The sequence below is a fragment of the Trachypithecus francoisi genome, unplaced genomic scaffold, assembly GCF_009764315.1.
Source record: "Trachypithecus francoisi isolate TF-2019V2 unplaced genomic scaffold, Tfra_2.0 Lachesis_group2, whole genome shotgun sequence".
NCBI lineage: Eukaryota > Metazoa > Chordata > Mammalia > Primates > Cercopithecidae > Trachypithecus > Trachypithecus francoisi.
In genome coordinates, this window is record NW_022681465.1 from 21,866,980 (window position 1) to 21,888,485 (window position 21,506).

The window sequence follows — 21,506 nt, forward strand, 5'->3', positions numbered from 1 at the left end:
GTATCTCCCACCCACTGGCTCTTTTCTTTCTAATCCTCATAGATCTCATGGACTGCCCCTCTACAGTCACATCACTGACTGTCTCCCTTTCACTGTGGCTACTCTGATACTCTATAACCCTTTGAGGTTTAGGGAATCGTAGTAACAGTTACAAATCTCATTAATTGAGCCCTTACTAGGGACTAGGTACTGTCCTTTTATTTATTTATTTATTTATTTATTTATTTATTTATTTATTTATTTGAGGCAGAGTCTCGCTCTGTCGCCCACGCTGGAGGGCAGTGGCACCATCTCGGCTCACTGCAAGCTCCGCCTCCCAGGTTCAAGCCACTCTCCTGCCTCAGCCTCCTGAGGAGCTGGGACTACAGGTGCCTGCCACCACGCCTGGCTAATTTTTTTGTATTTTTAGTAGAGATGGGGTTTCACCGTGTTAGCCAGGATGGTCTCAATCTCCTGACCTCGTGATCCACCCACCTCGGCCTCCCAAAGTGCTGGGATTACAGGCGTGAGCCACCGCGCCCGGCCCTTTTATTTTCTTTTATGAGTCTAGAGTCTCCCTATGTTGCTAAGACTGACCTTGAATTCTTGGGCTTAAACAATCCAATCCTCCTGCCTCAGCCCTCCTGGGGTTAAAGGCGCACACCACCATTCTAGGCATTGTCCTATGTGCTAGACTTGCATTGATTCCTTGCATCCTCGAAAACAACCTGTGGTGTGCACTGTTAAAATGACACCTCATTTATTCAGTCATTTATATTGCAGTAAAAAGGGATAGATCAGGTCCCTGCCCTCCTGGTGTTCACTTTCTGACAGGCAATTTAAATAACAAACAACAGGCAGATACAGAAACCACCTCAGAGAGTGATAAGGGCTGCCACAAAATTAAAGAGGGCAATGTGGTAGAGTGGCAGGTCAACAGAAGACGGCATTATAGAGAGGGGCCAGGAAAGAGGCAGCAGAACAGGTGACACTGAGCTGAGCCAGGAAAAGAGAGAGGCAGCGTTCCAAAGATCTTGGAGAAGAGGCTTTTGGGAGAGAGGAAATGGAGGAAGGTCAAAGACTGAAGTAGGAGTGAGACTGGTGAGATCAAGAGGGAAGACTTTGGGTGTGGGGAGGTAAGGAGCCACAGCTCTACTTCCTTGAATATGCATTCTCATGATTTCACCCACACCAGTTGCTGGGTTTTTTTTGTTTTTTTTTTTTTTTGTTTTTTTGCAAACAGATTGAAAAATGAGTGGAGGACATTGGATCTGCGATCTTACCGGACCCCGAGGCTAATGCACACAGTAAGGCCTCAGTGCAGGACTGTGAAAGATAGATGAAGGAGTACATAGCTTTATTCAGAAGATTTCAAATAATACTCCCAGGATTTCTGAAGGTGCTATGGGTTAGTGGTTAAAGCAGGGAGTCTGTAAGAACAAATGAAGTTAGGATACTAGCTCTCCATTGCCAGCTATGACCTAATCCCTCAGTCTCCTGCCTCCTTGCCCAGTCAATGAGGGTTCATAAATATAAAATTCATAATTGTGATTTGAAATGTATAAGTGACGTTTACCAATTGCTTAGCTGTTCAGAATGCTTCCGTTTGATAGCCTTAGTTAATGAAAGTTAGTTAATGAGGGAACTAATGAAAGGGATTGTTCTTGTTGTTTCAAAAATTGATAACTTTGTAGAAAAAAAAATCTATAAGCTGAATTTACAACTCCGATAAATTGAATATTAATCACAAAGCAAGCATGTATTCTTTTCTATATTCAGAAGCGCCCCCATCACCCCTAGATACTAAACATCTCAAATGACAGTGATAAGCAGGGACGTTTCCCAGAATATCCTGTGGCTCTACTCCAGTTGGTCCCAACACAGAATGGAAGAACGGGCCATTCTGGGTCATCTTTTTGGCCACTCTTCCTTTTTCAGGCAGTCCTCCAGAGTTAGGTTGCTCTAGTTGACACTTCAGCTTCCTTCTTGTGTGAAACTCACATTCCCCAGAACACCAGCATGTGACTGAGGCCTGCCTTCTACCTGAGGGACTTGCACCTTTAATCCAATGTGATATGATATAAACAGCAATGAAACAGTAAGGTGAGCATTTGATGGCAGCTGAGCCATCTCCCCTGATGCTACCACAGAGATCCGAGAAGAATGACTTCCTCAAGTTCCTCAAGTTCAGTAAAGAGAAATCAGTGATTGCTAAAGAAAGAGATACTGGGGCCAGGTGCGGTGGCTCACGCCTGTAATCCCAACACTTTGGGAGGCCGAGACAGGCGGATCACGAGGTCAGGAGATCGAGGCCATCCTGGCTAACACGGTGAAACCCAGTCTCTACCAAAAATACAAAAAATTACCCTGGTGTGGTGGTGGACGCCTGTAGTCACAGCTACTGGGGAGGCTGAAGCAGGAGAATGGTGTGAACCCGGGAGGTGAGGCTTGCAGTGAGCCGAGATCGCTCCACTGCACTCCAGCCTGGGCGACAGAGCAAGACTCTGTCTCAAAAAATTTAAAAAAAGGCCGGGCGCGGTGGCTCAAGCCTGTAATCCCAGCACTTTGGGAGGCCGAGACGGGCGGATCACGAGGTTAGGAGATCGAGACCATCCTGGCTAACACGGTGAAACCCCGTCTCTACTAAAAATACAAAAAACTAGCGGGCGAGGTGGCGGGCGCCTGTAGTCCCAGCTACTCGGGAGGCTGAGGCAGGAGAATGGCGTAAACCTGGGAGACGGAGCTTGCAGTGAGCTGAGATCCGGCCACTGCACTCCAGTCCGGGCGACAGAGCGAGATTCCGCCTCAAAAAAAAAAAAAAAAAAATTAAAAAAAAAGAAAGAAGAGATACTGGAATATGTTTAGACTAGTTAGATTAGGTAACAGCCATAAATATATTAAACCTGAAGATAATTTGTTTCTTTTTTTTTGAGACGGAGTCTTGCTCTGTCACCCAGGCTGGAGTGCAGTGGCCGGATCTCAGCTCACTGCAAGCTCCGCCTCCCAGGTTTACGCCATTCTCCTGCCTCAGCCTCCCGAGTAGCTGGGACTACAGGCGCCCGCCACCTCGCCCGGCTAGTTTTTTTTTTGTATTTTTTTTAGTAGAGACGGGGTTTCACCGTGTTAGCCAGGATGGTCTGATCTCCTGACCTAGTGATCCGCCCGTCTCGGCATCCCAAAGTGCTGGGATTACAGGCTTGAGCCACCGCACCCGGCCCGATAATTTTGTTTCAAATGAGGTTTTTAAATGAAAACATTCAGAAAAGGTTGATTAATAATTTACATATAAATTATATGTAATGATTCTTGTAGACCACTTCAGCAAACACATCTGTGCTCTAATAATTTATACAAGCCCCACAGGACACCAAGACCAAATGGAAAATGACATATAAATTTATTTCTTATGTCTGGTTGGATTCTTCCTGTCCAAGGCAGAAGATGTGCAGAGTAAGAAATAACTGAGCAGGCCTTTTTTTTTTTTTTTTTTTTGAGGCGGAGTCTCGCTCTGTCGCCCAGACTGGAGTGCAGTGGCGCAATCTCGGCTCACTGCAAGCTCCGCCTCCCGGGTTCACGCCATTCTCCTGCCTCAGCCTCCCGAGTAGCTGGGACTACAGGCGCCCGCCACCTCGCCCGGCTAGTTTTTTGTGTTTTTAGTAGAGCGGATCACGAGGTCAGGAGATCAAGACCATCCTGGCTAGCATGAGCAGGCCTTTTTAATGGTGTCCTGGCTTTGCAAGTGAAGAGAACATGGTAGCCTCTTCAGAAACAGGCCTGAAAAGAGAAAAAACAACGCTGTCATACAGAATTGGGTTAAGAACCATAAATGAAAGTGACACTGTACTCTTCAAAATCTTTTATCTGAGTACGTTCCTGTGTGATGTAAAGGGGTGGGGGAGGGTCCTTCTCCCTGCCAGGTGATGCCCTGTAGGCCCTTCAATGGGTGTTACCCTATAGGCAGGCAGTGAAGGACTCCAGCAATTTTTTTTTTTTTTTTTTTTGAGACGGAGTCTCGCTCTGTCGCCCAGGCTGGAGTGCAGTGGCACCATCTCCGCTCACTGCAAGCTCCGCCTCCTGGGTTCACGCCATTCTCCTGCCTCAGCCTCCCAGTAGCTGGGACTACGGGCACGCATCACCACGCCCGGCTAATTTTTTGTATTTTTAGTAGAGACGGGGTTTCACCGTGTTAGCCAGGATGGTCTCGATCTCCTGACCTCGTGATCCGCCCGCCTCGGCCTCCCAAAGTGCTAGGATTACAGGCGTGAGCCACCGCGCCCGGTGACTCCAGCAATTTTAAGTGGGGGAGCCACACGTTTAAATTTGTTGTCCAGGCAGCCCATTTCCCCCAAGACCGTGGAGAAATAGGCAATGTCATTCGTGGCTAGTGGGAGGTCATATCAGACTAGGTTCTGTAGCAGGGTGATTTATCTAGTTTTACAAAATTACTTGCACATAAACCTGGATGCAACAAATCTCACTTCTGGCAATTACCTCCACAGATAAAAGTGCAAAAGTGCAAAATGACAGTTGCTACATGTTTAACTGTAGCGTTGATCGTGACAACAAAAAAATTGGAAACAATGTAAATGCCCATCCATAAGTCATCTGTTAAATAAAAGATGATTCATCTACAGTGGAATATTGTGTAGCTGTAAAAAAAGATTGAGGATATTTTCTATGTTTTGAAATAGAAAGATCTTCGAAATAGACCGGGCACAATGTCTCATACCTGTAATCCCAGCACTTCGGAAGGCCAAGGCGGGTGGATCACCTGAGGTCGGGAGTTGGAGACCAGCCTGACCAACATGGAGAAACCCCGTCTCTGCTAAAAATACATAATTAGCTGGGTGTGGTGGCACATGCCTGTAATTCCAGCTACTAGGGAGGCTGAGGCAGAAGAGTCGTTTGAACCCGGGAGGTGGAGGTTGCAGTGAGTCAAGATCTCCCACTATGTTCCAGTCTGGGGGGCAGATTAAGAGACTCTGTCCCCCCGCCTTCCCCCCATCCCCCAAAAAACTATACTTGCATCAAAATTTCTGGAAGAATATGTACAAAAATATAAAATTGAAATTGTCATCTAAGGGGGAGTTAAACACTTTTCACTGAATTCTGTTTTATTATTTAATGTTCTTTAATTTTTATTTTAAAGATGAGGGTCTGGCTAGGTAGTTGGCCAGGTTGTTCCTGAACTCTTGGCCTCAAGCAACCTTCCCACCTTGGCCTCCTAAAAGTGCAGGGATTACAGGTATGAGCCACCGCACTCAGCCGAAATAATTTTTTTTTTTGAGATGAAATCCCACCCTGTCCTCCAGGCTGGAGTGCAGTGGCGCTATCTCGGCTCACTGCAACCTCTGCCTCCTGGGTTTAAGTTATTCTCCTGCCTCAGAATCCCGAGTAGCTGAGATTACAGGCGTCCACCAAAACGCCCGTTTGTATTTATTATTATTATTATTTTTGGGGACAGAGTCTTGCTCTGTCGCCCAGGCTGGAGTGCAGTGACACTATCTCGTCTCACTGCAACCTCCGCCTCCCGAGTAGCCGGGATTACAGGTGAGTGCCACCACGCCCGGCTAATTTTTGTATTTTTAATAGAGACAAGGTTTCACCATGTTGGCCAGGCTAGTCTCGAACTCCTGACCTCAGGTGATCCACCCGCCTCGGCCTCCCAGAGTGCTGAGATTACAGGCGTGACTGGTCGAAAGATGTTTTTTTGTTGTATTGTATTTTGTTTTGTTTTGTTTTGTTTATTTCTGAGACGGAGCCTCGCTCTGTCGCCCAGGCTACAGTGCAGTGGCCTGATCTCGGCTCACTGCAAGCTCCGCCTCCCGGGTTCACGCCATTCTCCTGCCTCAGCCTCCCGAGTAGCTGGGACCACAGGCTCCGCCACCACGCCCGGCTAATGTTTTGTATTTTTTTTATAGAGACGGTGTTTCACTGTGTTAGCCAGGATGGTCTCGATCTCCTGACCTCGTGATCCGTCCGCCTCTGCCTCCTAAAGGGCTGGGATTACAGGCGTGAGCCACGGTGTCCGGCCGAAAGAGGTTTTTTAAAGCTCATTTTGTGGTGTAGCCTCTGTGGAAGATGGTATGCCACTTCCTTAAAAAGATAGAAATGCCGTATGATGCAGTAATTTCACTTTGTGATGTGTACTCTAAAAAAATAGAAAACCTGAACTCAAACAGATATTTGTACACCCATGTTCATAGCTGCATTATCCACAGTAGCCAAAAGGAGGAAGGAAGCAAGTGTACATTGGCAGATGAATGGATAATGTGGTATATACGTGCAGTGGAATGCTAATCAGCTTTGAAAGGAAGGAAATTTTGACACATGCTACAGTAAGGATGAATCTTGAAGACATTAAATGAAATAAGACAATTAAAAAAAGAAATATTGCACGATTCATCTCACATGAGGTATCCAGAGGAGTCAAATTCATTGACACAGAAAGCAGAATGGTGGTTGTCAGCGGTTTTGGGCAGAGGGGAATGGAAAGTTAGTGTTGAATGGGTTCAGAGTTTCATCTGGGAAACATGAAAAAGGACTGGAGATTGATGCACAACGATTTAAACGTATTTAATGCTACAGAACTGTACAGTTAAAAAGTGGTAAATTTTGTTGGGCATATTTTACCACAGTTTGAAACCCTAATTGTACTGCTACATAATGGGAAATGAACGTGCAGCGCCTACAAGAGTATTTCACACACAGAAGTGAACGGCTTCAGAGCAGATTATTTTCCTAAGGGTTGGTTGGCTTATAATGTTTTCAGGTATGGCCAGTAATCGCAGATTTAAGAGTAAAACAACCAGCTGCGCCCAACGTGGGGCTCGAACCCACGACCCTAAGATTAAGAGTCTTATGCGCTACCGACTGAGCTAGCCGGGCATCCGGTAACTGTACCTAAGCAATGTTTCATTCTAGATTATGTTCGGACCATATTCAACTGCGGGTTTCAATTTGGATTTATTTTGAGTGTGATAAAACTACTAAAGAGCCTCCGCTCCCAAGAAATTCAGACTCTGCCGTTCCTGCCTGACCGTTCCTCCCACTTACGTCCGTTTCCTGCCTCTTCCACCCTACCAGCGATCAAGCCATTTTCTACTCGCGTTGAAGCTCACGGCAAGGAGATGGAAAAACGCTCATCCTGACGCCACTGGAACTCTCACCGTGTGGATTTTCTTTTTTTCTTTTTTTACAGAGTCCTGCTCTGTCGCCCAGGTTGGAGTGCCGTGGCGCAATCGCGGCTCATTGCAACCTCCGCCTCCTGAATTCAAGCAATTCTCCTGCCAAAGGCTCCTGAGTAGCTGAGATTACAGGCACCTGCCACCACGCCTGGCTACGTAGAGACGGGGTTTCACCTTGTTGGTCAGGCTGGTCTCAAACTGCTAACCTCGTGATCCACCCGCCTCGGCCTCCTAAAGTGCCGGGATTACAGGAATGAGCCACCGCACCCGGTCAAGTAAGGTGTGGATTTTTAAACAGGAGGGAAAGACAATTAACGGGGCCCAGAGGAAGGCAGGGGCCGCCGCGGTCTTTCTCTACCCCGCAGACTCTACCTTCTGGGTTTTTCGTGGCGCTCTGCAAACACGCTGGATTTCAAAATTTGAAAGGAAAATCGAGAATAAAAATTGGATGTGCAAAACGGTACTGGAGATGCCGGGGATCGAACCCGGGGCCTCATACATGCAAAGCAAGCGCTCTACCACTGAGCTACATCCCCATACGCGCTCCAAACGTCTCCCAGATTGCCCCTAATGGTCGCTTAGCTCAGGGCATCGGGCGGGGATGACAACCGGTGTGCGCTGGGTCTCAGCTGCTGCAAAAACCCGGGATCGCAGGGCCGAGAGTTGTTCCAGGGTCCTCCGCTGACTCCAGACCAGCGGGTCTTGACCAAGAGATTCCAAGAGAGAGGATTAGGCCCGGCTAAGCACCTGGGAGCAGCGGTGGAAAAAGGAGAGAAAATCATCAGGCACGATGCCAAAAATGAACTGTGACTTGAAAAAGAAAAGAAGGGAAAATTGTGCAGGATGCTACGTTTTGTTTTTTAAAAGGGGGGGTCGAGGCGATAAAATACGGAATATTTGATTAATGTAATCCAGAATTGTAAAGTTGATTGCTCGGGATGAAGAAAGAACTGGGACACAGGCGATGGGCCTACTTTTCACCGTGAACTGCGGCTCATCTTTTGAATTCTGAACCACGTTTAATCCAAGAAAACTTTACTGAGCTTGCCAAGAACTGCTCTAAAAACAGGATTCAGCCGTGAACAAACCTGGTACAGTCCATCTTAAAGCTGCCATTCCAGAGGAGACAGAGTGCGGGCACAGAGCCAGCCCAGAAAGGGGAGCGCGCTAAGAGACGACTTTACACAGTGTGCGCGTTCGGGGCGGGCTTCGTGGGCAGAGACGTTTGAAACAAGACCTGAATGAGGTGGGAAGGAGCATGCACGTGGTGGGAGAAAAGAGGTCCACGCAAGGGGAACAGCCAGCGCAGAGGCCACGGAGTTCAGGAACAGCAGGAAGGGTCGGGGACACAGCCCTGAGAAGGGAAGTCCGGGAGGAGGGAGGTGAGGCGAGGTCTTCGCCTTTGGGTTAGAATTGCTGAAGTTCCCAGTAACATTACCAAGCCAGTTTCTGAGGAGGGTGCGGGCGAAAGCCTGATCGAAGTGGCCTCCAGAGTGAACACAGAGAGAGGGTGTGGAAGCGGGTAACACAGGCAGTTCTGCAGCGGGGCTGTGGAGACAGCTGGGGGACAAGAGAGCGCTGAGGTTTGTGTGTGTGGGGGTGAAATAATACTGAATAAAATGGGAAATTATAAATGTATTTGTTCAAATATTAAGTAAAGAGTAAAGAAGGGAGAGGACAGTCGCAGAAAAGGTAATGGAGTGGATACAAGGCCACGCTTGAGCGTGACGGGACAGGGCCAGGTTCCAGTCTCTAAATTTAGCTCAGTTCAGGGCCGGGGCGAACCTGCGCTAGGGGAACCTGACACCGTGGCCCGAGTGCCAGGCCCTTGCTCCGGCGATGCTGGGTCAGCCTCGGTCGGAAACCGGGAGTGGCGCCCGGCAGGGTTTGTGCGCCCACCTGTCGCGGCCCGTTTCCCGCGGCTGACTGGGTCAGGCTGGGGCGGCCTAGAGAGGCTGAGGGACTGGGGCGACCGGGAGGCCGCTGGCCAAGGCGGGGGCTGGTGGAGCGCAGGTCCGGGGCGCAGGGCGCTGTCCCGCACTTGAATGGCCCAGTGCCTCCCGGCCCGTAACCAACGTGCGCCTCCCCTTCCGGCTCCCAGCCGGGCGCGCCCTGGGCTCAAGTCTTTGCCTGCCCAGTGGCAGCCCCGCCCTTCCTCTCCCAGTGGGTACTTGGCGGTCAGCTCGGACGTCGGGCTCCGACCTGCGTCCTGTGAGGTGGAGTGGCCGCCCAGGGGCTACCAGATCCGAGAGCGCGGAGAGCGCGCATGGCGGCTGTGGGGCCGCGGACCGGCCCCGGCACCGGGGCCGAGGCTCTAGCGCTGGCGGCAGAGCTGCAGGGCGAGGCGACGTGCTCTATCTGCCTAGAGCTCTTTCGTGAGCCGGTGTCCGTCGAGTGCGGCCACAGCTTCTGCCGCGCCTGCATAGGGCGCTGCTGGGAGCGCCCGGGCGCGGGGGTTGTTGGGGCGATGACCCGCGCGCCGCCCTTCCCACTGCCCTGCCCGCAGTGCCGCGAGCCCGCGCGCCCCAGTCAGCTGAGGCCCAACCGGCAGCTGGCCGCCGTGGCCGCGCTCCTACGGCGCTTCAGCCTGCCCGCGGCCGCCCCGGGAGAGCACGGGTCCCAGGCGGCCTCGGCCGGAGCAGCAGCTGCCCGGTGCGGTCAGCATGGCGAACCATTCAAGCTCTACTGTCAGGACGACGGACGCGCCATCTGCGTGGTGTGCGACCGCGCCCGCGAGCACCGCGAGCACGCCGTGCTGCCGCTGGACGAGGCCGTGCAGGAGGCCAAGGTGAGCGCAGCCCGCACCGACCCTGTGGGTCCCCGGGACCCCCTGCCCTGGTCCCGCGCTCCCGCGCACGCGGTGCAGAGAACATACTGTCCATCAGGAGGCCCGGGTGAGCCCCTCCCTTCTTTTTCCTAGTCCAGGAAGGCCAGCACGGGTTCCCCGGCTGAGCGCGGTTCTCTGTCACCTCGAACATCACCAATACCCCCACCCCATTCCCACTGCGTTTCCCTCTGGGCCAGATACTGGGCTGCCTGCGCGACGTACCCCATGGACTTGGCGATGTTTTTCCTGTCTGTTCAGAGCCTCTAGCCTGGTCGGCGTCTCCGCAGCTCTGCGCCCGCGGGACGTCTCCGGCACAGCCACGCAGCCGCTGCCCCCACTCTTATCTCTTTCCCTGAAGCCGGCTCTGCTCAAAGTCCCCACCTCGCGGAATTGAGTGGGAGGACCTCGCCAAGAGGTCCAGGGAGGGGGCTCCTGGGTTAAGCAGTGCACCGAGAGCCGTCTGACTATGCCAAGGCTGTGGATTCTGAGCGCCCTTTCTTTGCTATTTTCTCGCTGAGCCTCAACGAGGGTGTGTGCAGGGGTGAGGGCGCGGCGGGGAGGCTCGGGCGGCAGTCCCCAGTCTCTCCTTGCTGGCCCATCCTGCTCCAACTCTCCCACCCACAGGGCTTCCTGATGGCGGGGCGGAGAGCAGAGGAGACGACTAGGGGTAGGGCTGCTGGAGGCTTATGTTTCAGTCTGGCTGGTCCAGCAGATGCTTTCGGGGAAGCAAGATCCCGAGACCTTCAGAGTCCCCTCGCAGTGTAACCTGCAACCTGTAGAGAGACTTCTACCCGGCCTCCCCCTCAGTGAGCGGGGCCTTCCCTTTCTCCTGGCTGGCTCCAGGAAGGCAGAGGTGGGGGTTTCCAGAATCCCCTCCCCCCCAACCTCATGTTGTTTCCCTTCACCTACAGGAGCTCTTGGAGTCCAGGCTGAGGGTCTTGAAGAAGGAACTGGAGGACTATGAGGTGTTCCGGTCCACGGAAGAGAAGGAGAGCAAGGAGCTCCTGGTGAGCCAGGCACCCCCCCGGCACCCCGTGGGAGATTATAGAGGCCTACTCAGCACCAGGGCTCAGTGTGTGTGGTGTTGGAGTGTGTGCTATGGAACCGCATAATAGATTTCAGAAAGATAAAAGAGTGCATGTTATATAGGGTGACCATATAATTACTATACAAACCAGATCTTTTTAAAGTGAAAAGGTGTGCTAAAATAATTATTGCAAAACAACTGGCTTAAACTGGAACTGTCCCAGCGAATCAGGACATACAGTCACTCTGATATTACATACCAGTTAGGGCCTATGGAAGCATCTTGTAATTGAACACATTAATATTTCTGCAGAGAAACACGAATATTCAATAAATGGGACTATTAATACGATAAAGAGCCTCATGGGATGTTTTATCAACAAAAGAGTAGTGAAAAAATTTTCATTTTCAGAGTTTTTTTATTTGAAATTGAGGTTAAGGGAGAAGGGGCTAGAGGGTGTCAGAGCTGCTTCCTGGCTCTGGCAGACTGAGGAAGTTTGGGGTCTTGAGTTTACAGTAGCCCCTGGTGCACAGCCCAGGGTCTTGCATACTGGCACCTGCCTCTACCCCAAGTTGGAATGATATTTTATCTTCCTTAGAGTAGAACAGGAAAGTGAAATGGGGACTAATTTTGGTTAAGATAAGCAAACATGAATCACCATCGGTCATTTTCTACCTTGCAAATTCAGTTCCTAGCTCAGTAAATAAATGTTGAAACAACGAAAGGATTGGCTGAGTGCCGCGGCTCACCACCTGTAATCCCAGCACTTTGGGAGGCCCAGGAGGGCGGATCACCTGAGGTTGAGAGTTCGAGACCAGCCTGACCAACATGGAGAAACCCCTATCTCCACTAAAAATACAAAATTAGCCGGGTGTGGTGGTGCATTGCCTGTAATCCCAGCTACTCGGGAGGCTGAGGCAGGAGAATAGCTTGATCCCAGGAGGTAGAGGTTGCAGTGAGCCAAGATCATGCCACTGCACTCCAGCCTAGGCAACAAGAGTGAAAATCCATCAAACAACAACAACAACAACAAACAGAGTGAAAGGATCTACTAGGGCCTGCCAAGGCAGGGAACTGGAGGAAGGTGAACTAGAGGACCCTCCCATCCTCAATGTCAGGGAGGGGTGGAGGAGGAGCCTGGAGTTCAGACACCCTAGGGTCCTTTCCAGACCTTCAACTACATCTGTGGTGCCTGCATCCAGCGTGCATCCCAGACCTTCCCACATGTGCATCCCAGACCTTCCCACCCAATCACTCACTTCCCTCCATGGTGAAGAGCTCACCCTCCAGACCTTCATCCCTCCTCCGCTGGAGAAACAACTTCCAGTGCAGCTCTGCCGCCACTGGTTGACATCTAGGAACCAGAGGGCCTTCCCAGGCACCGGTGGCAGCTTCATGGTCTCTGACTGGAGTCCCCAGGCCTTGCTTAACACCTTCCATCTCTATCCGCTCCCAACATCCATCCATCACCCCCACATTCATTTTTGTTGTTGTTTTGTTTTGTTTTGCTTTAATACAGAGTCTCACTTTGTCACTAAGGCTGGAGTAGTTCAAGCGACCCCCCCCCCCCCCGCCCACTTCAGCCTTCTGAGTAGCTGGGACTACAGGTGTGCACCACTCCACCTGGCTAATTTTTAATTTATTTTTTGTAGAGCTGGGGTTGGGGGTAGTCTCCTATGTTGCCCAGGCTGGTCTGGAACTTGTGGGCTCAAGCAACCTCCTCCCCTAACTTCGCCCCCCTCAGCCTCCCAAAGTGCTGAGATTACAGGTGTGAGCTCCACCTCTTCTTTTTTTTTTTTTTGAGACGGAGTCTTGCTCTATCGCCCAGGCTGGAGTGCAGTGGCCGGATCTCAGCTCACTGCAAGCTCCGCCTCCTGGGTTTACGCCATTCTCCTGCCTCAGCCTCCCGAGTTGCTGGGACTATAGGCGCCCGCCACCTCGCCCGGCTAGTTTTTTGTATTTTTTAGTAGAGACGGGGTTTCATGGTGTTAGCCAGGATGGTCTCGATCTCCTGACCTCGTGATCCACCCGTCTCAGCCTCCCAAAGTGCTGGGATTACAGGCTTGAGCCACCGCGCCCGGCCAAGCTCCACCTCTTCTTTACAGTGATAAACTACTTCTATGATTTACGATGCTCGTATCATTTAAATACCCTGCTTAATGAAACATCAGAGGTAGAGTCCAACTGTTGCTGCAACATAAAAGGGAGCAGGAATACTCTTATTTGAAAATACTCCTGCCCCAGGGGACATCTGGCAGAGTCTGGAGATACTATATTTCTGGTTGTCAACAATGGGATAAGGATGCTATTGGCATTTAGTGGTAGAGGCCAGAGGGGCTGCTAAACATCCTACGAGGCGCAGGACAGCCCCCCACAACCAAGGAGTATCTGGCCCATAATGTCACCTGCGTCAAGGTTGGGAAACCCTGGTGTAGAGTATTTTGGCAAATACTGTTTCACTTATGTTATTTCCTTGTGAGGCAATATGATGTAGCTGCCAGAAGCTCAGATTCTGGGTTCTGCCTCCCTGGCCTAGAAGCCTGGCTTACCACTTCCTGGTGATGTGTCTGTCTTTGTCTCCTCACCTGTAAGACTTGGGGGGAAGTGCACCCACCTCACTGGGCTGCCGTCAGGGTTGAGGGAGTTAATACCTATAAGGCTCTCCGGGCTACTGCAGTCTGCCTGGAAGCTGAAGAAAAGGTGGGGGCATTGTGCGACACCTGAACCCAGGTCTCCCAGCTTCCCAGGACTCCCTTCCTCCATCCAGGAGTTTTAAGGAAGAGGAACTTCTTGGTGGGACATCCTGAGTACCACACGTGTGTTCCTATAAAAAATCAAGAGATCAGGGCATGAGTCTGCATCTGAAAACTCGAGTAAAAAATCCCATGTATGCTGTTAACGGAAAGAACAGAATTCAAGCTTGCACACAGCATATTCTCACTTAGTTCCTTGGGGGTGTGCTGCTACCTCTGGTCACTGGCATCAGACTTTTCTTCCTTCTTTCTACTTTCCTACATCTCCCAAGTTTTGTATTTTGAGCATGTGTTACCATTATAACTGCTAAACAGGGAACATGGCCTTTGAAAACAAAGTGAAGAGAAGAAGTTTGAGAGTGATGAAATTAACGTGCTTAAGGAGGAAAAGGCAATCTCAGTTTAATCCTATGGTTGCCCCAGGAGGTACTAATTTATCCCTTCTGCTTTTCAAGTGAGGAAACTGCCACTTGGTGTAGTTCTGGGGGGAGTATGATGCTGCCTTGGTTTAGGTGGTGGAGCGCAGGTCCCCAGACACGTGTGGGCACATCTGTCGCAAGGGAGAAAAGAGCGTGTGTTGAGAGTACAGCTTGCTTGGAGCTGGGACATTGAAAATAAGAGCATGCACTGCCTGCATAGGTGGGTGTGTCTCTGATCCCCCAGTAGTGACAGGGATGAAGCCTTGCCCTGTGGGATGACTCAGGCCACTGGCCAAATGTTATGTCTCCATGCTCAAGTCCCCTACCTCTCCAACTTCCCCTCCTGGGACAGAAGCAGATGGCAGCGGAGCAGGAGAAGGTGGGGGCAGAGTTCCAGGCACTGAGGGCCTTCCTAGTGGAGCAGGAGGGCCGGCTGCGAAGCCGCCTGGAGGAACTGTCCCAGGAGGTGGCACAGAAGCAGAAAGAGAACCTGGCCCAGCTCGGTGCTGAGATCACCCAGCTGTCCAAGCTCAGCAGCCAGATCCAGGAGACAGCTCAAAAGCCTGACCTTGACTTTCTCCAGGTAAGTCTGGCTTAGCCAGGGGCTCAAGTCATTTACCCAAAAGCATCAGGACCGACAGCTAGAGGACAGTATCAGTCCTGGGGGTTCAGGAGAATCACACGATCTGGAGCTGAAGGCGACTGGAGGGAAGTGCCCTGATTTTCCTGGGGTTGGAGGTCTAGAGGGATGTGATAAAACTTTCTTGACTATGAGCCACAATAATATATATCGTATTTCAGAATCACGTGCTCGAGACAAAAGTCTCAGAAGATAATACTCACCTTTGCTACACGTATGCACTTTGATGTTTTCTATTCTATTTCACTAAAAAAAAAAAGTTATAAACCACTAGATAAACTTCACAATCCACAGTCAGGTTAAGAACAGTCATTACTGGGCTGAGTGAGCAGGAGGTGCATGAGGGCTGTGACCTCCCTCAGGTGGTTTCCAGGACACAGGCAGCACGGGGTCCCATGGGAGAGCTGTACAGCTTTATTACAGAATTGTAATTCTGTAATAAAGCAAGGAGCAAAGATAGAAAGCATGCGAAGAGCTGTGGCAAAGGGTGAGGTCCACTGCGTGGCTGAGACACCCTGCAGCCAGTAGTCACTGCAAGCTGCTGTCACCTAAGTCCATGCAGGCAGTGAGGCATGGCACACCTGCTTGCTGCTTACACCTTGGAGGCACAGCAAGGGGCAAGCTTTGTTTCTCAGAGGTGAATGGAGGAAACCTGATTTGGTTTCCTCTATCTTTCCTTCCAGGAATTCAAAAGCACGCTGAGCAGGTGAGTGACCTCACAGCTCCTGGGGCCTCTCTAAGTTGCCTCTTCTCTCTTCACTGAGCCTTCTCTTTATTTCCTGGCCCCTGGCCTCTCACCTCCTGATCCCCCGACTTGCTTGCCGGGGACCTTCTGAGACGAATGCCCACCTGCCTGGCCATGGGTTTTCCTGCATGAGGTCTGGCTCTCCCTTTTCTACCTCTTTCTGCCAAGACGACCTCGCCATCCTAATTGTCACAGCCTGTGGGAGTAAAACTGTGCAGACAGGCCCTTCTAGAGCCCTTGTCCTGCAGGTGCAGCAATGTGCCTGGCCCCAAGCCAACCACAGTCTCTTCTGAGATGAAGAATAAAGTCTGGAATGTTTCTCTCAAGACCTTTGTCTTAAAAGGGATGCTGAAGAAGTTCAAAGGTAGGGCCCTGGGCGCTGAGCTGGGCCACGTAGTGCGGTGGTGGTGGAGGGTTCCTGGTAGCTCAGGGGTCCCTGGGGGTGCTTTCCAGAAGCTGTGTGTGAACATAGGAGCTGGCTGTGCCATGGCCAGATTGGTGTAGGGGCTGTGGTGGCAAATCTAGTCAGGTCCCCACAGGGCAGGCAGCTTCTCATGGGGACAGATGGGGTAGAGGGGTCCTGCTGGGGGACTGGGGGTAGGAAGAGGGATGTGCAGGGGAGCTGAACTCAGAGCTACTCAGGTAGAACTAGAATGCTTGGGTATGGGCCCCCTGCCCCCGGCTCCCCATGCTTGGCCCTGTGCCTGCACGTTCACTCTTGGCCTTAGGAGTCTCTGGGGAATGAATGAGTCAGCTGGGCTATAAAGAGCTGGTGACCTTGCCATATCATCTCCCGTATCACGCACGCCTTGCTTTGTTTCTCCTCCTCAGAGGACCTGCGGGGCGAGCTGGAGAAAGAGGAGAAAGGTAGGGACGGTGCTGTGATGGCGAGTATGGACTGTCTGCCACATGGAGAACCTACTCCCTGCTGGTGACCATCTCAGGGTTTTGCATATGGTCGGTTCCTTCCACCCACCCACCTCGGCAACCCTGTTCCTCTGTCCCGTCCCTCATGCCACCCCCTCCCCATCCTGGGAGCTCTGACACCCTCAGATGGCAGTGGGGCCTGTTGGCCCAAATGCTACAGGTCAGTTAGGAGCAGGAATGCCCTGTACTTCGAGATACTCAGACTGGGAAAGGCTTCTCGGCCACCTGGGTGAGCCTCTCCCCGGTCCCCACTCCAAGACGGACGGAAACCTCTCCTGGGGATGGGGTGCATACAGGGGACCAGGAAAGCAAGGGGAAGCTAAAGACTGGAAGGAATATTGTTCTTACTCTTGCAGAGCTCTAGAGTGTGTGGGATCCAACACCGGGAGGGGAGGGGAGGGCACATATTCCTGATGCTGATGTCTGAGCTAAATCAGAGTGTGCCTGGGTGCCACCTAAACCACCTGAATGAGACCAGACTTTCCTCTGCTCAGAGCCCTGCCACAGCCCCTCTGACCTGTTAAAGGTCAGAGTCCTCATGGTGGTCTCAAGGGCCCAAGGGATCTGGCCTCACTGCACACCCCTTCTACTCCATGCAGCTACACATCCTCCTTGCTGTTCCTTCAGTGTACCAAGCACACACCCATCCCGGGGCCTTTGCACTGCCAGGCTCCCCCACCCCAGCCCCCTACCTGGAACATGCTTCCCCAGCCAGTCGCGTGGCCCACTTCTTTGCCTTCTTTATATCTGTCTGCTCGATGCCCCTTTGCAGTGAGGGTCTTCCCTGGCTACTCTGGTTGAAGTTACAGCCTGCTCTTCTGGTTCCTCTCATCTTCTATGTTGATATTCTATCCTTAATCCTCTCCCTGTGGGAAGGAAGCTGCAGGCAGGCAAGACTACTCTGATACTCTGTGGTATCCCCAGGGCCTGGAACGTAGTAGTGCTCACAGTAAATGTACATATTTTAAGTTTTTTTTTTTTTTTTGGAGACAAGGTATCGCTTTGTTGCCCAGGGTAGAGTGCAGTGGAACTGCAGCCTCGACCCGCCAAGCTCAAGCGATCCTCTCTCCTCAGCGTCCTCGAGTAGTGGGGACTACAGGAGCACACCACCATGCCTGGCTAAATGTTCTATGATTTATGGAGACGGGTATCTCACTATATTGCCCAGGCTGGTCTCCAACACCTGGGCTCAAGCTATCTTCCCACCTCTGTTTCCCAAAGTGCCAGGATTACAAGCATGAGCCTCTATACCTGGCCTTAACTTTTTATTATGAAAAACTTCTAACATACTCAAAAGTAGAGAGAAGAGTGTAAAGAAGGTTACATACCCATCTCTCACCTTCAGCAGTGATCAATTAGTGGCCATAGTTTTCATAGACACTGCTATCCACTTCTTAAGGGATTATTTCATTTTCTGAGACAGGGTCTTGCTCTGGAGTGAGATCCTAGAGTACAGTGGCCTGATCGCCGCTCACTGCAACCTCTGCCTCCTGGGTTCAAGCAATTCTCATGCCTCAGCCTTCCAAACAGCTGGAATTACAGGCACAGGACACCACACTGGGCAAATTTTTGTATTTTTACTAGAGAAAATACAAAACAAGTTTTCTGCCATGTTGGCCAAGCTGGTCCCAAACTCCTGACCTCATGTTATCCATTGGCCTCGGCCTCCCAAAACGCTGGGATTACAAGCATGAGTCAAGGCACCCGGCCCTACCATATTATTTTATTTATTTATTTATTTATCTATATTTTGAGACGGAGTCTTGCTCTGTTGCCCAGGCTGGAGTGCAGTGGCGAGATCTGGCTCACTGCAAGCTCTGCCTCCCGGGTTCACGCCGTTCTCCTGTCTCAGCCTCCCGAGTAGCTGGTACTACAGGCACCCACCACTACCCTGGCTAATTTTTTTTTTTTTCGTATTTTTAGTAGAGACAGGGTTTCACCGTGTTAGCCAGGATGGTCTCAATTTCCTGACCTGGTGATCTGTCCGCCTTGGCCTCCCAAAGTGCTGGGATTACAGGCGTGAGCCACCGCGCCCGGCCTACTGTATTATTTTAAAGCATCAGAGTCAACATATTATTGACATAAATACCTCAGTGTATTATCTCTAAAGAAACAGACTTTGTAAAACATAACCACAAAGCAGTCATCACACCTGGACAGATTAATGATTCTTTCCAATGTCTAGCATTCAAATATCCCCATCTGTTTGAATTGGGGTTCAGATCAGGCCCACCTATTGCATTTGTTTGATTTCAGTAAGTACTTGTTAAGTGGTCGGGTAGGTGGGAAGCAAAATATCTGGGATGCAGAGCATGGGGGTTGGTTGGGCCTTGGCGCTGGGTGCTCGATGGATTCCAGAGGGAAAGTCAGGCAGGTTGCAAAGCAAGGTCGGGCGCAGCCCTGCAAAGAGTAGCCAGGGGCCTGCCTGCGTGGGGACATTTCTCCCTGTCTCTGTCTGCAGTGGAGCTCACCTTGGATCCCGACACAGCCAACCCGCGCCTCATCCTCTCTCTGGATCTTAAGAGCGTGCGCCTCGGCGAGCAGGCCCAGGACCTGCCCAACTACCCCCGCCGCTTCGACACCAACACCCGCGTCCTGGCGTCCTGCGGCTTCTCCTCGGGCCGGCATCACTGGGAGGTGGAGGTGGGCTCTAAGGACGGCTGGGCCTTTGGCGTGGCCCGTGAGAGCGTGCGCCGAAAGGGCCTGACGCCCTTCACCCCCGAGGAGGGCGTCTGGGCCCTGCAGCTCAACGGCGGCCAGTACTGGGCCGTGACCAGCCCCGAGCGTTCGCCCCTCAGCTGCGGGCACCTGTCACGCGTGCGGGTGGCCCTGGACCTCGAGGTGGGAGCCGTGTCCTTCTACGCTGTGGAGGACATGCGCCACCTCTACACCTTCCGCGTCAACTTCCAGGAGCGCGTGTTCCCGCTTTTCTCTGTTTGCTCCACGGGCACCTACTTGCGAATCTGGCCTTGAGGGACACTGCTGGGGAGCTCCTGTCTCTGGGCTGTCGGCGGGAAGCGATGTCACCTCCCCAGAGCTGCCTAGTCCGTCTTGGGTCTGCCCTCTGTGCTCCTGACTGACCCGGCTGCCCAAGAGAGGCTGCTATAGACACAATCGCGAGGCAGGAGACTGAGACTGTGGCCAACTGGGCAGGGACAGGGGCCTTGGCCTCCTGGGGCTGTTCCCCTCCTGAGGTCACACGTGGATTTGGCCAGAGCCTTCAGGAGGTGGAAGCTGGTGAGGTCAGGAGCCCAGCTCTCCAGGGGGCTTCTGCCCTGACTGGGAAGGGCTCTGGCTCCCTAAAAAATGTCAAAGCCAGTCGTGCTGTTCTCTGTTGCCAGGGGACAGGTCTGGGCCCAGGCCAACCAGGTTTGTTATCATGGCTGCTGCCTTCTGGACAGCTTCCAGTTCTGCCTTGAGAGGTTGTGGGACCTCTGGATCCAGCTGGCCTGACAGGTCAGCTACAAAGCCCTGTGCTCCCAGCTCAGAGGACAGTCCCAGCCAAAACTGGAAGGAGACCCTTGGCCTGTCTTTGAGGGAGAAGCCCGGGACAATGGGCATCACAGCTCTCCAGCACTCCTTAGCCGGAGGATACAGAGTGATGGGTGCTTTCTGACCAAAGCAACAACCCACATGTGCTCCCACAAACACCTGACTCCCCTACTTTCCAGTGCCAAAGTACAAACTCTGCTTGGATAAGGACAGCAAAGCTTCTGGAACTTTATTCTTTCTAATTTTTTTTTTTAAGAGACTGGGTCTTGCTATATTGCCCAGGCTGGTCTTGAACTCCTGGCCTCAAGTGATCCTCTAGTCTCCATCTCCCTAAGGGCTGGGATTATAGGTGTTAGCCGCTGTACCCAAACTTTTTTTGTTTGTTTTTGCTTCTGGAACTTTGAAACATAAAACACAAGTTGGCACTTACAATTTTAAAGATGCAGCCAGCTCTAAGCAACGTACAGAGCACAAACATGATCCTGACAGACTCAGGAAAATGCCAAGAGCAGAGCACCCTGGTGCCAAGGCCTTCTCAGCCCATGCCCTGAAGGGCATTCCCCTGGCCAGCCTCAGCCCCTTGTCTACTTGTTCTCAAGCTTCTGGATAGCTGGGCTTCTGGAAGGGTGGCAGTGGGCTGCTCCCTGCTCAGCACTGCCCTGGGAAGGGAGTGAGGGGATGAAAATGAAGACTGTGAGCTGTCTTTAGAGTTGGCTTGGCTCATTTTCTACTCCCTGGATCCGAGCACAGGAGCGTAAGTGTGAGCCAGGGTTTCTGCCAGAGTGAATGAGCATGCATGTTTATATATGGAAGAAGTGTGCATTTGTATCTCACCTTTCCTGGGTGGGGTGTGTGTGTGTGTGTGTGTGTGTATTTTGGAGAGGGCATTTATGAGCATGTGCATAAGGTTCAGGTGTTGCAAAGAGACCCAAGTCAGTTTGATCATACCCTATTGTTGATTTGTTGTTAAATATTAACCACCTTGTATTTAGACAAAGGCCACAGGTTTCTTCCCTCGCTACCTGGCTACCAGATTAGATGAAGAGAATACCAGACTTGGACCTAATTCTGTCCCACACAGCTTATGTAGACAGCGGTGTTGGCAAGCAGGGGCAATGATAGCTGAATAGCCCTGTGACATGGAGCTTCAGTGCTCTGTCTCTGAGATGCTTCAAGCTCACTTTGCATATAAGGTTCTCATGGGGCAGGCATGACACTATCCAAGGCAGGCCCAGTTGACACAGCATCAGACAATCAGAATACTGTATCCTCCAGGCTGAGGACAGGGTCATTCCAAAGTCCTGCCTACAGAAGCATTCCAGAGAGTGAATCCTATGGTCTGCTCATACATGGAGAGTAACTCTAAAACCTGGTAGCCAATTCAGGCATTTGAATACCACTGATTTCCACAACGAAAACCAATCTCTAACATTAATCTCCTAACTAAATCGCCTATTGTTACCGTTGAGCCCTAATGTTATCTGGCTTGTATGGCTTTTTGATTAAGTAT

The 21,506-nt window shown here is 51.5% G+C and overlaps 1 protein-coding gene and 2 non-coding genes across 4 annotated transcripts; 1 reads left to right on the plus strand and 2 right to left on the minus strand.

Moving 5' to 3' along the window:
- Positions 1 to 6,794: 6,794 nt before the first annotated feature.
- On the minus strand, positions 6,795 to 6,867 carry TRNAK-CUU. The gene has a single exon. It is a non-coding gene; the product is annotated as a tRNA-Lys (tRNA).
- A 763-nt stretch (positions 6,868 to 7,630) lies between these two features.
- TRNAA-UGC lies at positions 7,631 to 7,702 on the minus strand. The gene has a single exon. It is a non-coding gene; the product is annotated as a tRNA-Ala (tRNA).
- Positions 7,703 to 8,016: 314 nt separating this feature from the next.
- TRIM7 (tripartite motif containing 7) lies at positions 8,017 to 20,702 on the plus strand. Of its 2 annotated transcripts, none has more exons than XM_033178850.1 (7): positions 8,017 to 9,954; positions 10,905 to 11,000; positions 14,545 to 14,775; positions 15,516 to 15,538; positions 15,826 to 15,941; positions 16,409 to 16,444; positions 18,966 to 20,702. In XM_033178850.1, the coding sequence occupies exons 1-7, from the start codon at positions 9,433 to 9,435 to the stop codon at positions 19,475 to 19,477; spliced, it is 1,536 nt and encodes a 511-aa protein (XP_033034741.1). In that variant the 5' UTR covers positions 8,017 to 9,432; the 3' UTR covers positions 19,478 to 20,702. The 2 variants fall into 2 exon arrangements, with proteins under 2 accessions (XP_033034741.1, XP_033034742.1); XM_033178851.1 differs by lacking the exon at positions 8,017 to 9,954 and adding an exon at positions 10,618 to 10,799.
- Positions 20,703 to 21,506: the final 804 nt, after the last annotated feature.

Excerpts from the sequence above, each read along its gene's own strand:
- TRIM7 (XM_033178850.1), top strand. The coding sequence starts at position 9,433 with ATGGCGGCTGTGGGGCCGCGGACCGGCCCCGGCACCGGGGCCGAGGCT. Across the intron at positions 14,776-15,515 it reads CTGACCTTGACTTTCTCCAG|GAATTCAAAAGCACGCTGAG; the intron begins GTAAGTCTGGCT and ends CTTTCCTTCCAG. Across the intron at positions 16,445-18,965 it reads GCTGGAGAAAGAGGAGAAAG|TGGAGCTCACCTTGGATCCC; the intron begins GTAGGGACGGTG and ends CTCTGTCTGCAG.